A 15753-nucleotide genomic window follows, 5' to 3' on the forward strand; every position below is an offset into this window, starting at 1 on the left:
CCCCACACAAGTACAATATATGAAGATTTTTCCTTATCCTGACTCATGCTTATTGCTTGTCTCCCTTTCCTTCCGAATGCTAGTGGAACACTTGAATCCCCTTTTGAAGCTCCCTTCAAAAAAGCGGACGTAAAATCACTTACCAGGAGTCACCTCCCTTGCCAGGTTTTGGCGGGAACGGCGCCACCCGTCTGCCATGCTCTTCACTCTCTCCTGATTCCCCCGAGTGGGCGGTTGTGAGAGCACCTGGTCCCCTATACGGCTTTATATCCTTTTATTATTTAGGCTTTTCTTCTAAATTAGCTGTATAAGGCTTTAGCTAACATTTATCTACAATATTGTACGGAATTAATTCTCAAATTTCTCCGTTTTTGTCACGTTTTTACGTGATTATTCACATTGTTTACAATTGATGAAATCTTATTCTGACTGTAGGTGTCGTTTGTCTGCTGTTGATCCGCATAACCTATGTCCTAATTGCAAGCCTATATGTTTATCTGACACTCGTTGTCAGTTGTGTTTTCACCTGTCTGATATTGCATTTTACAAATATTCATATTATCTGTCTAGACGTGCAAAGGACAGGTCCAGACGAGAATTACACGACATGTCTAAACCGGCTAAGCTTGCAGAGGACCGGCAGTTGGTGTCTGCGCAGATACACCATTCCAGTGGTCTACCGGGGTCGCTCTCACGGAGGAGGTTGCCGCCTTAGACAACGCTGGCTCGAGGAAGAGGTCATCTACATCTGAGACACCCTCTTCGCAGTCTAAGAAGACTAGGGCATCGTCTTCCCAGAGGAAGAAGGCAGCTACAGCTAAGACTTCGGCGAAGTCTCCACACGGGGCAACGCAGAAGACGAGATCTTTTTCAGCTGAGATCGTCCCTCTGGAAGAAGTAGATGTCTACGATGAGCCGCCCATCCTCATCCCTGAGATCACATCTAAGAAGAAGACGAAGACGTCTTCTACAGTGACCACGCAGGACATCCTATCAACGCAGACGTTCGGCATGAAGGATCTACGCCCTTCGGAAGAAGCCTCATCCGTCTCAGATGCGTCGTCAGTACAACAGACAACGCAGACCTTCAACCCGGGCGCCTTTATGCAGCAATTTACCCAACAGATGTTGGATCTGATGGATCAACGGTTCGCAGGCGAGAGAGCTGCGACGAAGACGACGTCTGGCGAACCCGGCGCGATTTTAACCCAGTGAAGGTCAACTGAGCAGCACAACACGCCCGTTGGGAACCAACGTCCTGCAGAGCATACAGGAAGATTCCAGCTCGACTACAGCGTCCGCACGAATACCTGGCAGCCATACCAACGTGGACTCCGCACCAACTACGTTCGACGGAAGGACCAGACGTTCGCCGAACCCACGCAGATCATCATCGACGTCAGATACGGACGTTCGTCACGAACCTGCACGCAACGGTTCGTTACCAAGGAGAAGAGAATCAACATCCGTACGAAGGCATAGAGATTCGTCACAAGACTCCAACCCTCGACAAAGCCGTTCACCAACACGCAGGTTCGCGCCAAGGCACGCGACGGTCACCTCTATCTCCACGCAGGTCCCCGTAGGGATGTCACGAACACATTCACGAATGTATGGTTTTGCCACGGAAGGTCACCACGCAGGTCGCCTTTACAGATCGCCCACGCAGGTCACCACACAGATCATCTTACAGATCACCTTACAGATCTCCTCGTTCAGACGACAATAGAAGACATCCATCCTCAGAGCAGGAAGATGACGGCGGAAATATATTTTTCGACTCGAAATCAAGTCATGGATGGCCAACGGTTTGGAACTCGTGATCACCCTCTAAGGAGACCCGAAGCACTATCATACTTGATGGTGAATGATGATATAGACTCACTCACGATGCCACCTATCAACACAGTCTTAGACGCTCCAGACAACCTCAGCACAGCCTTCAAGAAGGCAACTAAATACCAGACTCAGAGTATTCCGTCGCTCAACGCTAAGAATTCTCTCTACACCACATGGAACCCTTCATGAAGGCCCCAGAGATAGATGAGAATTATAAGATCATCCAATTTACACTCGGACTAAAGCTTACAAGATACTGTATACCGGGAAATTTTCAAGGTACTAAAATTTCGAGGTTTGAGACCCCCAGAGCTTTCGAGGTGATTTAAATTTCGAGAGTTTTGGGGCCTAAAATATATAAATATTTTAGACAGTTTTAATTTCGAGGTTAGAAGAAAGTGGTACAAACATGACTTTACCGGATTAATACTCAGTGAATTATCGGCAAGTAGCCAGTGATGATCGCCGCCTGACTGTTATAACTACCGGTATACCAGTCCATGGCAGAAATAATAGTAATGAAAACAACCCTTTGATCCTTTGTTGTGATAAATGACCTGTCGGCAGTGTTCAAACATGACGCCATTTTGCTCAGGACGATATTGTTTTTTAACAACTAACTATAAGCATGTATGCATGGGTCTCTGCTGAAACTATGTTGTTGTTAGAAAGCTGACAAGTTGACCTCTTTAACGAAACTGACCAACTGCACGGATACCTTACAGCCCCAGGATGTTTGTGTAAACCATCCCCTTTACAGACGCCCAGATTCATCAAACCTGGCATCGCCGATGCAGTCCGTTTCTTACAGAGTGACATCGAGTGTATTGACAGTTGGTTTGACTTCACATGTAAGACACTGATTGAATTACCTATTTTTATAATGCATGTTGTTCTGGACCAACAATTACAACACAATTAAATAGTCTCGACACCGCATTTCTGTTGTTTGTTTATTAGTTTAGACATGCATCAAAGAGTTAATGAGCATGTCAGGAAGTCATTGGTTGCCAGCAGTTGAAATGCTTATCGATAGAAAATCTAACCCAAAGGTTTGAAGTTCGGAAAATTCATGGATATAATATTTTCGAGGTTATGCGTTTCTAACCTCGAAAACCTCGAAAATTAGATACCTCAAAAATTTCCGCATACGGTATAAGATAAAAAGCTGGCACAGTTAGACACAGTAACCAGATCGAACCTTCTTCGGCCTAGCCAGGTCAAGAGCTGTCAACGAGACTCTCATCTCGAAGTTTAAGAATTCAACTTCAGAGGAAGATAGAATGATTTATTCAGCTCTACTTACACAGAAAAAGGATCATCAGGTCATGTCTGAACACCTATCATCCATTTCTGCAGGCTTAACATTATCAAGAAGGCAAGGACTGTTATCTTCATGTACTTGGAGCGAGAAGTTTACCAAGACACTCTACAGAGCCCCTTGGTCAGCACCATCCATTTTTGCAGGAGAAATTGATGAAGTCGCCAAGGAAGTCGCTAAAGATTCCCGAAAAGTAATGATGATCAAGTCTATCGATACACTGGCCAGTGTAATACGTCAGACCTCCCAATGTTATTCCGGCAAATCGAAGTTTGCAGGCATCCAGAGAGCAAGGGATAAGAAATCAGGCAACGCTAAAGGAAATAAGGATTCTTTTCGTCGCCCATCCGCAGCTCCAAGAGGTAACTACGGAAGAGGTCGGCCCTTTCGAGGCGCCAGAAGTTCCAGACGATGAAATACAGGTTCGGAACGACTGGAGTCTTCCACCCCCAGCCGTTCCAGTACAACCCTCACAAGTGGGTGGACGTCTGCAACTCTACTGGAAGAATTGGGGAATTCTTCAAGACGACTTCGTATCTCAGATTCCACGCACAGGTTACAGGATACAGCTACAAGCAGTACCACCAGTAACAATCAACCCTATGGTTCACAACTACGCTGCAGACCAGAAGGGAAATCTACTAGAAGCCATCACATCTCTACTAGAGAAAGAGGCAATAGAAGAGATAAAACACTGCGTCACACCAGGTTTCTACTCCCCAATTTTTCTGGTACCAAAGAAAAATTCAAAAGAAAAGTTCCGACTCATTTACAACATGAGGAAATTCAACAAAGATTACCTCCTACCACCCGCAAAGTTCAAGATGATACATCTTCCACAGCTACGACAGCTCATACGTCCGCTAGACTATCTCGCCAGCATAGATTTACAGGATGCATACTTACACATCCCGATCCATCAGGAGTCAAGGAAATATCTACGATTCCTGTTCAACGGACGTCATTTCCAATGGAAGGTCCTGCCATTTGGAATATCGTCGGCCCCCTGGTTGTTTACTCGAGTGACAAAGCCCATCAATATATATCTACATCGTGAGGTTCACGCGAGTGCGTTCTCTACCTAGACGACGGGATTCAAGCTCAGCAAGATCCCAGTCAACTCAGACTGCAACTGAACTTCACCATCAGACTTCTCACTCAACTAGGATGGCTAGTAAATCTCCTCAAGTCGGAACTACAGCCTACTCAGGACTTGCAATTCCTAGGAATACGGCTTATAACAACGAAGAATCGCATTCTCGTTCCAGAGGATCGTTGGATCAAGATTCAACAAATGATCTCTCAAGTTCTACTCTCTCCGTTACCACTACGAGAATGGCAGAGCCTATTAGGTCTCCTCACGTCAGCTCAAGACATGACACGCAGAGGGAGACTACAACTGCGTCCACTACAGAGATTTGTGAACGCCCACTTACACAGTCTGGATCCCTTCGAAATACCAGACAGGCTAAAACCATATCTACTATGGTGGACTCAGAAGTCGAATGTTTGCGGCGGAAACTACTTAATAGAGCCGGAGTGCAACGTCCACCTCTACACAGACGCATCACTGCACGGTTGGGGAGCACACCTCGACAACGAAGTGGTTGCCGGGAAATGGTCGAAACAAGAAATGAATCTGCATATCAACATGCTCGAGATGAAAGCAGTAGTAAGAGCCCTACTGCATTGGTCCAACATACTAAGGAACGCAAAATTGATGATCCATACGGACAACTCAACAGTGGCGTTCTACATAAACAAACAAGGATCAACAAGATCTTGCAATCTTCTAGACCTCAGCTTTCAACTATTCAACATAATAGACAATCTCAACATTTATGTGAAAGCATGTCACATTCCGGGAGCCAGAAATGTAATAGCAGATGCGTTATCTCGACCACATCAACCATCCCCAACAGAATGGATGTTACATCCACAAGCGTTCAGATGCATCATACAGACGATAGGATCTCCACTCGTAGACCTATTCGCCATGAGATTCAACAATCAACTGGCAACATTTGTCTCTCCAACCCCGATCCGCAAGCATGGGGCACAGACGCTCTAAGCATCCCATGGAAGGGCTAAACGCTGCATCGCGCGTTCCCCGCCAGCGTTCATACCACAGGTATAACAGAAAATCAGGCAGACAAACAATCTACAACTGATTTTGGTCACTTTACTGGCCAGCAAGAACGTGGCTTCCGTTCTCTTACAAGAAATCGGAAAACCAACAATACAACTTCCAGTTTGGTCGAATCTACTAATTCATCCTCACACCAAGCAAGTTCACAAGTATCCCAGATTATTCCACCTACATTATGGAACGTATCACCGAATTGCTTGTCGAAAAGAGGATACTCCACCAGAGCAGCGAAAGCAGTTACACTAGCTTTACGCAGATCTACTCGTAACTTGTATGACGACAAGTGGCAAAGCTTTGAGAAATATGCATCGAGGAAAGGTTTCACTGCAGTGAAAGCAACACATCCTCAAGTGGCGGAATATCTTTGTCATCTCAGACAAATGAGGAAATTAAAAGGTTCGACATTATCTACATACCTAGCGGCTCTCAGCTCAGTTATCACTATGAAGACAGGCGTGAAACTGACGAAAGTGCCAGAGTTACTGGCCTTGCTACGCTCTTTTAAACTGGAAGACCAACAAAGGAAATTTAAAGTGCCGGCTTGTGATCTCAATCCCGGTATTACGACATCTCACCAGTGATGTGTACGAACCACTAGAAAGAGCTTCTTACGAATTTCTTACACAGAAAACGCTATTTCTGATCGCCTTGGCAACCGCTGCGCGGATGTCAGAAATACATGCGCTGGACTCTGAACGGATACGGTTTGACACACGTCACAACACGGTTTATCTAGGATTGAGGTGGGATTTCATAGCTAAGAATCAACTGCCAGGTCAACCGGACAGACAATTCCACATCCCAGCATTATCTACAATCCTTGGTCCACAGGATATACAAGATTTATTCCTATGTCCAGACAGAGCGCTGAAAATATATCTACAGAAGTCTAAAACCAGGAGACGAAAATTCAAACGCCTTTTCATCCCCATATCGTCGGAGACACCCACAGAGATCTCACGTACTACGATATCAGTTTGGATGAGAGCAATCATACTACGAGCCTACAAGGCAGCAGGACTTGAGCCTTCTCGAGCCTCCAATCCGCGCGAAGTTAGAGCACTGGCATCTACACTCGCTCTACATGGAAACAGCTCAATATCCCCGATCATGGAAGGGTGTTTTTGGAAATCGGAGACAGTATTTGCTAACCACTACCTCAGAGACATTGCTACCGAGGACGTCTCCGGTATCCACCAGTTTGGACCTCTGGTTGTAGCTCAACAGCTGACGGTCCCTCAAAGGCGCTGAGGTGTATCTCGCCCTTTTACCGCATGTCATGCAAAGCTCGTACTCCAAGGAATAGAGCTTATAGTCCATGTACACGTCTAGAACAGACTAGCATGAATATTGGACCCTGTACTGGTAAGGAATTACTTGTACATGGTTAGGGTCACTACTCCACTTGATACGAACATCAAGAGTTGGAGTTATTTAAATCCACATGTACGGTTACAGAAGAGTTTGATATATTGTGGTCCCCCCAAATTACCAAATTATTTCGACATATGGATCAACAGCAGCAGTGCCATTTAAAGTTCCCATGGGGGTATATAGGACATAAATTCATCACTAAGGAATCCAGAGGTGGCTTGACCCACCACCTATACCGTCGGATTCTACAAGCAATAAGCATGAGTCAGGATATGGAAAAATATGAAATTTCTGACTAAAATTGATATTTTATACTTATCCTGACTCATGAGGTAAGCCCTCCCAACCTCCCCTCAAGGCACTCTGGATTTCCCAGTAAACCAGTGTGTCGGGTTATAATACGGAGAGAGTGAAGAGCATGGCAGACGGGTGGCGCCGTTCCCGCCAAAACCTGGCAAGGGAGGAGACTCCTGGTAAGTGATTTTACGTCCGCTTTTTTTAAGGGAGCTTCAAAAAGGGGATTCAAGTGTTCCACTAGCATTCGGAAGGAAAGGGAGACAAGCAATAAGCATGAGTCAGGATAAGTATAAAATATCAATTTTAGTCAGAAAATTACATTTTACCCTGGACTTGCTGCTTTTTGTGTTTAGTACCTTTTTGTGTTTGAATAACTGTCACTATGAAGTATGTATGCACATTGCAGGACGTCCTTGTGCCTCGAGGTGCCCAGGACAAAGATGTCGACAAGAGGATGATGACACTCAGGATTGTCTGCAGTGAGAGACCTCCTGGTAAGGCTCACACCACACCTCTGAGATGTCACACTTGTTTAGGGTCTTTGAGGTATCATGCCTGTGTAAGGCCTCAAATATGTATAGGATTGCTAAAATATCGTACCTGTGTAGGGCCTCAGACAGAGTGCACTTCTGTACTGCCTATTGAATCCCAGAGGTATCACACAAGTTTAGGGCCTCAGAGATATGTATGGGATATTGAACCTCCTTGGTGTCAGAGGTATCACACAAGTGTTGGGTTGTAGTTTGGGAAGTATGATATTGCTAGTCTCATGAAATCTCGTAAGCGAGATTTATATCCAACATGGCAGTCTCCATAGGAACTAACGAATGCTGAGGTAAGATAATTGTGTTCTATTTGTGACGTAACCATGATTATTACATATTGTGCACCATTAGGTATCTAGGTAGTTGTGAGGGTCAGTTAGTAGACGTTGCTGTGTGTGCATGTATTATTGGAAGTTGTAAGCCTGTACCGAATAAATAGCCACGGTTCTTCAACACGAAGTTGCTCTTCTTTCACACATCTAACACAAGTGTAGGGCCTCTGAGATATGTATGGGATATTGAACCTCCTTGGTGTCACACATCTGTAGGATGTCAGAGGTATCAGACCTGTGTATCGTCTGTGAGATATTCAACCTGTGTAGGTCTGTGTTGATGAGTACTGCATCTTGAAACTTGTACTTTTAGTGGGTGGCATCGCTGTGAAGGAACACTTTGAGGTGAACGTTGTACCGATACAGATACAACTCACGTACCAGTTCTACCAAGCTGTCATGGGCTTCTTCTTCCCGGACAAAAACATTGAGACGGATGACCAGCAAGGTAAGCAGATAGAGTGGGCAATGCTACAAAATGGAGACAAACAAATTTTACTGTATTGAATCTTGACTGAATAATCAAGGTCCTCGAGTTGTCATTTTGAACAGGTTCCAGGAGAGCAGGAGTTTGGTATTTCATCACTTCTTGGTTGTAGGACACTACAAAGTAGCATGGACTTTGGAGTTACCTGATAAACAGTGAAACCAGGTCATTTCTGGTGATATCATACAAAACAAACAAGCTTCAGAATCACTGTCCTATAATATGTTATTTGTATATGAAGACATTACAAATAGAATCAACAACTTCGAGTATTGGCTAAACAGTGAACAGTCTCTGTCATCACTGTGTGTCAAGTTTTAGCAAACATTTCTCTGTCTATGAGCGTGTGTAAATTTTGCAAGGAATCAGTCTGTGACTATTATTGTTTTAATAAGTAAGATTGACTGAAATAAAAAAAAAGAGAGATTTGAATGTAATATTTTGTAACATTGGTGAATTTGTGGACTTAAAAAAGCCTCTGAGCAAGTAATATTTGACTGTTTACTGGTACATGTGTATGTCCATTACTCTACCTCTATGTCCGCTCTTCAGAGGAGGAAGAAGTGAAGGGAAAGAAGAAGTCGGACAAGAAGGCCAAGAAGGAGACCCCGGTGAAGAAGGCTCCATCGTTTAACAACACCGACGATATTGACAAGATGAGGGTCAGTGGTTTCTTGTGTGGGGCATCACTGCTGGGAATTTGAGTCATCCCGTAAAATAGTGTTCAGAAATAAATCAAGGATACTTGATAATGAATGTTTGAATGGAGTTGAATGGTTGATTTCATGCTGTCATTTTCTTAATGGGATTGGGGTGGTGAGGTAGCCTAACGGTTAAAGCGTTCACTCGTCACACTGAAGACCAGGGTTCAATTCCCCACATGGGTGAAGCTCATTTCTAGTGTCCCCCAACTGGAATATTGCTTAAAGTGGCGTAAAACTCAACTCACTCACTCGCTTAATGGGATGGAATTTGTTAGATCTGATTTATTCTTGGTCACTTGTAGTTTATCCTTCCCTAAGATGTAGAGAAACTCAAGTGTGTTTATTGATATCAAATATATCAAAGTCATTGATGTGGTGAGTCCTAACCTTTTATCAAAGAAGAATGAGATTCTTCTGTCATCCTAAATCATTTTTCCAACTTTCAATTTGAAAACAGTAATAAACAATTTCATGAGTGTAAAAAGTATGCTTAACCAGCTTCAGCGGCAGGGAGATAAGTGATGTGATTACTTTTCAACTTTTCAAATCAGCATACAATCCAACTCATTTATACTGCTTAAAACAAGGTTTTAATTAGACTAAAGTTAATCTCTCAAAGCTGGTATGTATTGCACAGCCTTTAAATTGTGGAAGGTCTGGAAGTTGTATTTAATGTTGTTTCCAGGAGCGTGCAGCTAACAACAACACGTTTGTGTACACCAAGATTCCGGAGGTCAATCTCAGGGTCAGTTACAAGGTGGGTAGTGCATGATGGGAAATTCAAGCAAGGCATGTATCAGACTGTATGACTCTTTTGAGACACCTCATGTGATCTATATGATGAATACATAAATGTGATAAATCTCAGTAGCTAAAGATTAGTCAGGGCAGCAGTTCTCTCCCTTACCTCCTATCGCATTAAGACCACCTCTGTGGTGTAGTGGTTAGAGCGTCAAACCTGGAGAGTGGAAGGTCACAGGTTTGATCCCTGGCCACGTCATACCAAAAGACGTTAAAATATGGTACTTGTTGGTCCCTGCCTGGCGCTCGGCATTAATGGGTACAACAAGGACTGGTCGGCTCGGAGTCGGTATGTCTGAGTGGGGTATTCATGTTTAACTACGTTATGGTATCTCAGTGAGCTAGCATTATGAAACCAGCTTAAGTTTGGGCTAGTACAAGCAGCCGCACATACACACGTATGCACATCGTCATATGAGTGAAATATTCTTTCACCTCACCTCCTATCTCATCCTCCCAAACTCCCCTTCCCTCCCCAGTCTACCTCATCATCAGTCCTACTCTGTCATGTATAAAAGTGTCTATTCTGTCTGGACTTCAGGGTCAGAAGGACAAGAACATCGAAGATGTCCATGATTTCAGTTTTGTTTTGCCCACTATGGAGTACCACAACTGTATCTGGACGTGGTTTGATCTTCTCATGGCTCTCAAGAACCACAGCAAGAGGACGCTGTTGTCACAGGCAAGTCACTTATTAATGATCGGACATCTTAGGCTGATACACACATTACTCAAACATATTTATTTGATACATAAGGGCTTGTCTAATCCTCATTTACGGTGTTAGAAACCTTTCACAATTTCCTACTAGACCACAGGACCAGTGAGTGAACAGTAATTAGTGGCCCTGTATGTACTTCACTGGTCCAAAATAACATTTGTAGATTTCCTTAACTATCAATACTATTATATTCATTTGAACTTTAAACATTAAATTTACTATTGACTTTTTACAGTGATTCTGAGTAATCCTTCGACTTCAGAGTATTACTTTATTTGAATCCTCGCTGAAATATACGATCTCACTTTTCAATTTAAAGACAACTTTGATTATTTAGATGGGGAAAAAAATCACTGGCCACAGGACCACTGCAAACTTATCATTTAGTGGTCTTGAAGAATTATTTCTAGTCAGGGACCACAGAACCAGCCTAAATTTCGCACATGCACACTTGGACTAACCGTGCAGAAAATGTGCTCAGTGAACCTTTACTTAATCACCTGCACTGCTAGCTCAGATGGAAAATCTCTGGGATAAAGTGCTACTGTGAAGATCCAGGTTAGAATTGATCTTCAGTAACTCATGCTTGTCGTAAGAGGCGACTAACGGGATTGGGTGGTCAGGCTTGCTGACATGGTTGACACGTCATCTTATCCCAATTGTGTAGATTGATGCTCATGCTGTTGATCACTGGATTGTCTGGTCCAGACTTGATTATTTACAGACCACCACCATACAGAAGGAATATTCGGAGTGTGGGGTAAAACTAAACACACACACTGGTTGCACTTTCAATTACCATCATGGAAGTTTCATGAATATTAATATTCAGAGTCAGTCCCGACTTTTAATTTGATTGTATCCAGGTACTTGCTCACAGGAAAAAACACTGAAGAGAACAATGGGACAATATCGCTGGAGATTTGTGATGGTGTGTGCTCTGTTGTAGGCTATCAAGCAGAAGCTGCACATGAAGTCCCGGGCCGGCGATGATGTACCACTGACTGATGTACAGCAGGAGGAAGACAAAGCCAAGATGCAGATGCTGCTGGGAGCAAAACTACTTGTGAGTCATGTGTGTTAAGGTCAGACTGAGGAGGCAGTGTTCAAAACTAAACTTGAAATTGGAGTCCTTGTCAAGACCCACCCAATACAGTAGGGGGTCCTTAGTATCTACAAATACTACAGATACACACCTCAAAGACCCTAGAACCCTTCAGGTTTGAACACTGAGACAGATTATCCTGTAAATAGCATTACAGACAGTGCATGGTGACAGTGAGAACACTTCGTACCATGCAGGTAATGGATGATGTACCTGTCACGTCTTTAGACATGGATTCCTGCATTATCCATATAGCACCAAATGAGACAAGTCATTTAGGATTTCAGATGTGATGTGATGTGAAATTGGGTTTAACGTCGTGCTTGAGAATATTTCCTCCTATGACGATGTGCATGTGTGTGTATGTGTATGTGCGGCTGCTTGTACTAGCCCAGACTTAAGCTGGTTTTATGGTGCTAGCCCACTGAGATACCACGCCGCAGTGAAGCATGAATACCCCACTCAGACACATTATACTGACTCCGAGCCGACCATTAATGCCGAGCGCCAGGCAGGGACCAACAAGTACCATATTTTAACGTCTTTTGGTATGACGCAGTCGGGGATCGAACTTGCGACCTTCCGCTCTAACCACTACACCACGGAGGTAGGATTTCAGAGATCAGTATGATATATAATAAACAGAACTGATAAAGTGCTACATGTTATATTTGGTATTACACTTTCTTAGTAAAGTTCAAATTCTAGTACTTTTTTTAGTTGAGCCCCATCCGGGATTCGAACTCACACCCTTAGAGTCAGGCCTGTGCCTGTGAAGATCTAGGTTAGAATTGATCTTCAGTAACCCATGCTTATTGTAAGAGGCGACTAACGGTATTGGGTGGACATGCTCACTGACTTGGTTGACACGTCTTTGTATCCAAATGGCGCAGATTGATGCTCATGATGTTGATCACTGGATTGTCTGGTCCAGACTCGATTATTTAAAGACTGCCACTATATAGCTGGAATATTGCTGAATGCAGCGTAAAACTAAACTCACCCACTAATAAATAGAATATATGTTTTGTTCTTATCTGTTACAGGCTGGTCAAGATAAACCCAACAAGAAAAGCCTGTTTGGAAAATCCCACAAGTCTTAGGCTTGGTCAGCACTATCAGAATGCTTGAGCACTACAAGTAGCACATCAGTAAAGGTTGTTGAATGCTTCAGTGATACTCGTCAAAGTATATATGCCAAATATATATGTATAAATATATATGTATAAATGCCAAAGACTGAGGATTGTACAGATATATTTATGATGGTGTGATGTACAGGTTGTGCCTTACACTAGAATATCCATGATAGTGATAGTGGAAGCTGCATCTGTTACAGGCTGTATTTATGATACATATATGTGCCAAAATATTCGTTTGAATAAGGAATGTTGAATTTCCGATCTCTTAGGTGGTTTGTTTGATAATGCAGGCGATTATATTCCTTATGCTATTTATATTATTTTACATATCAAAGCTTTGTGAAAGTGCTATTTGAAATAATGTGGGTTATTTCAATATTTGCACTTTATTCCATTTTCATGTATGTTTATTTTCTGTATGCTTGATGCAGATTTTCAGTTGTGATCAAACCCAGTGGTTGAGAGTATGAGCACCCAGCCCTGCAGGGCAAGATATAAGCTGGGGCACCCAGGTCATTGTAGTCGGAACTTGGCCAGCATCAGCTCGTGAGCCTCTTACTATGTTGATTTCGCACCATGATTCACATGATGCAGAAAGTGTTTTCAATCTGTCAACGTTACAGTGCTGATCATAAAAGATGCTGTCAGTAGATATAGTATGAATTGATTTGGGAATATAGATGGATATTTGTGTCTGTAAATTGGGCAATCTAAGTGAATAATTTGTGTACACCCTTTTGCCATTCCACCTAGCCCTGCTTCAGTTGATACCTGTGTCAGTTGATACCTGTGTCAGTTGACCAGTCTATTGCTGTTGTATTCTCCTGTGGTATTTTCAGTCTTTTCTTTTGCACAGAAAATATTTTCATAATCATCAGTTTAAAGAATACATAAGCATAATTTCTGGGATTATAAGATAAGACATGTGAAACAATTTTTGAAAGTCGCTAAATTAAGCATTGTGAGAAATGCGTCGTATTTCAAGTGTCAACACTATGAGTCTGTGATATTTTTCCCCCAAAGACACAATATGGAACAATGCAATGTGTGCACTGCTATTTTTAAAAAAAACACCAAAATCCTATTCTGACTAAGATTTACTAGATCATAAACCAGATTTATTTAATGTTATAGAACCAGTTTTCTAATCTATGCATGTTTTGTCAGTGGAAGCAATAAAATTTCTCTAAAATTGTGACATGAAACATCAATTATTACAGAATGTTGCATGGAGGCTTTACATAAAACTTGTGCAATTCATCATTTTAGAAGCCAGTTCTGAACCATATAGTCTTTCATTTCACTCATTTAATTTAAAAATAAATATCTTTGAAATGTATTGGTTTGTTATGATCTGTAGGTGTGTACCGTGAAATATGGTTTATTAAACCATCGCTTACGAAGTAACTGGGTTATATAGCATTCATCTGTCCTGAATCTGTCCGGAGCATAATGATCTCTTAAAGTTTACATGCTAGGTTCACCAAACTTCACACACATATTCATGATGACCAACACATGTGCCTTTTGCTATTTTGAAGTTTATCAGAATTTTATTTTTTGCTGTTTCTAAAGAAACATGACTTCGTGCAAAATGTGTTTGATAGTTATCTTGTCCAGAGCATATCACTAAAACTATACATGCTAGGTTCACCAAACTTAATACACAAGTTAATCATGACCCACAGTTGTGCCTGCTATTTTAAAGTGTATTAGAATTTAATTTCTATGTCCCAAAGTGGGAAGCGGGGTAATGTGAGTTATGCTCACTTCTACACTTGTGTAAAGATGAACTTTATTTCAGATGTCTGTAATAAGATAACTAAACTGCTCTTTGAAGAAATAATTAACGTTTCAAACATAGAGTCATGTGGTTGAAAATTATTTTCACTGACCCAAATGAACGCCAGATTACTTTTTACAAACTGTCGCAGGAATGAGTGAAAGACAATGAAATTAACCTTTCTTTAGCATTTAACATAAAAAGGAACTTGGTATACTCAACATATGTTATATTTGGGATTACACTCGGTAGACTCAGTTCATATATATACTCAACAACAAAAAGTTAAGGACCACCCCAGTATTCAGTATGTAAATATTATATGGATCATGATATGAAGTATTACATACTTTAATATTGGGGTGGTCCTTGACGTTTTTGTTGAATATATTTATCAACAATTACGTAAGAGGATCCCAGCTTCTAACGCTAAGTGGCTGCATATAAATGGACAATTCCCATAATATTTACAACTCAAGTATGTGACAACACAGGAAAGCACTGAATAAATATTTATTTCATTTTAGTGTTGATGGTCTCAATCATTGAGATAATCATATATTTACATGTTTCGGGCATAATAAAGTGGGGTTTTTTTTTTGTGACTTTTAAAAGTTTTTAAAAGGGAAACAAATATTCAACAGTAGACTGCATATAAACAGAGTTTCATGAATCTTCTCATAAAAGTACAGATGTAAGTATGTATTTGTCCCTGACAAATATATCACTCGATCTGAAAAAAAGTAAAATGATTTTATTTTTTTTTACAAATTTTGAAATTACCGCTTACAGCGAGTTCTTATAGTCTCTTAGTGATATGACATATTTTGTATATCCATAACACAAGGAATTAAAACTTTGGCATTTTGGCTAGAGAAGGTCTCTGAATGGGTCTTGTGAGTGAGGGTCCTGAGAGTGAGGCTCTAGGTTGGAGTGAGCCCCCAGAGGGGATGGTATCCTCCCCATTGATAACCTTCATCAGGAGAAGCAGCTCAGGGTTTCGGGAGATGAATTCACGATTGTCTTCCAAAATCTGAAAGAAAGAAATGATGGTGTGTTTCAACTGTATTCTGTTTTTACTGATGGAATAGTTATTCCATGTTCCCATGTTATATTTGGATTACACTTTCTTAGTAAGGATAGTACTTGAAAA

At 41.8% G+C, this 15753-nt stretch overlaps 2 protein-coding genes across 4 annotated transcripts in view; one reads left to right on the plus strand and one right to left on the minus strand.

Moving 5' to 3' along the window:
* LOC124264341 (protein KIAA0100-like) overlaps positions 1–14156 on the plus strand; it is a 90347-nt gene extending 76191 nt beyond the window's left edge. The window contains exons 53-59 of the mRNA XM_046699097.1: positions 7387–7474; positions 8171–8305; positions 8897–9006; positions 9734–9805; positions 10391–10531; positions 11520–11636; positions 12722–14156. Coding sequence (XP_046555053.1) covers positions 7387–7474; positions 8171–8305; positions 8897–9006; positions 9734–9805; positions 10391–10531; positions 11520–11636; positions 12722–12778 — 720 coding nt within the window. The 3' untranslated portion in view covers positions 12779–14156. The remainder of the gene's footprint in view (positions 1–7386; positions 7475–8170; positions 8306–8896; positions 9007–9733; positions 9806–10390; positions 10532–11519; positions 11637–12721) is intronic.
* Positions 14157–15099: 943 nt separating this feature from the next.
* The window catches only part of LOC124264300 (early endosome antigen 1-like), a 30840-nt gene continuing 30186 nt past the window's right edge, over positions 15100–15753 (minus strand). For all 3 annotated transcript variants that reach the window (XM_046699042.1, XM_046699040.1, XM_046699041.1), the window contains exon 23: positions 15100–15633. In XM_046699042.1, the coding sequence (XP_046554998.1) occupies positions 15451–15633 (183 nt within the window). In that variant the 3' untranslated portion in view covers positions 15100–15450. The remainder of the gene's footprint in view (positions 15634–15753) is intronic.

Source organism: Haliotis rubra, unplaced genomic scaffold (genome assembly GCF_003918875.1).
Source record: "Haliotis rubra isolate DU_JTF1 unplaced genomic scaffold, ASM391887v1 Scf92, whole genome shotgun sequence".
Lineage (NCBI taxonomy): Eukaryota > Metazoa > Mollusca > Gastropoda > Lepetellida > Haliotidae > Haliotis > Haliotis rubra.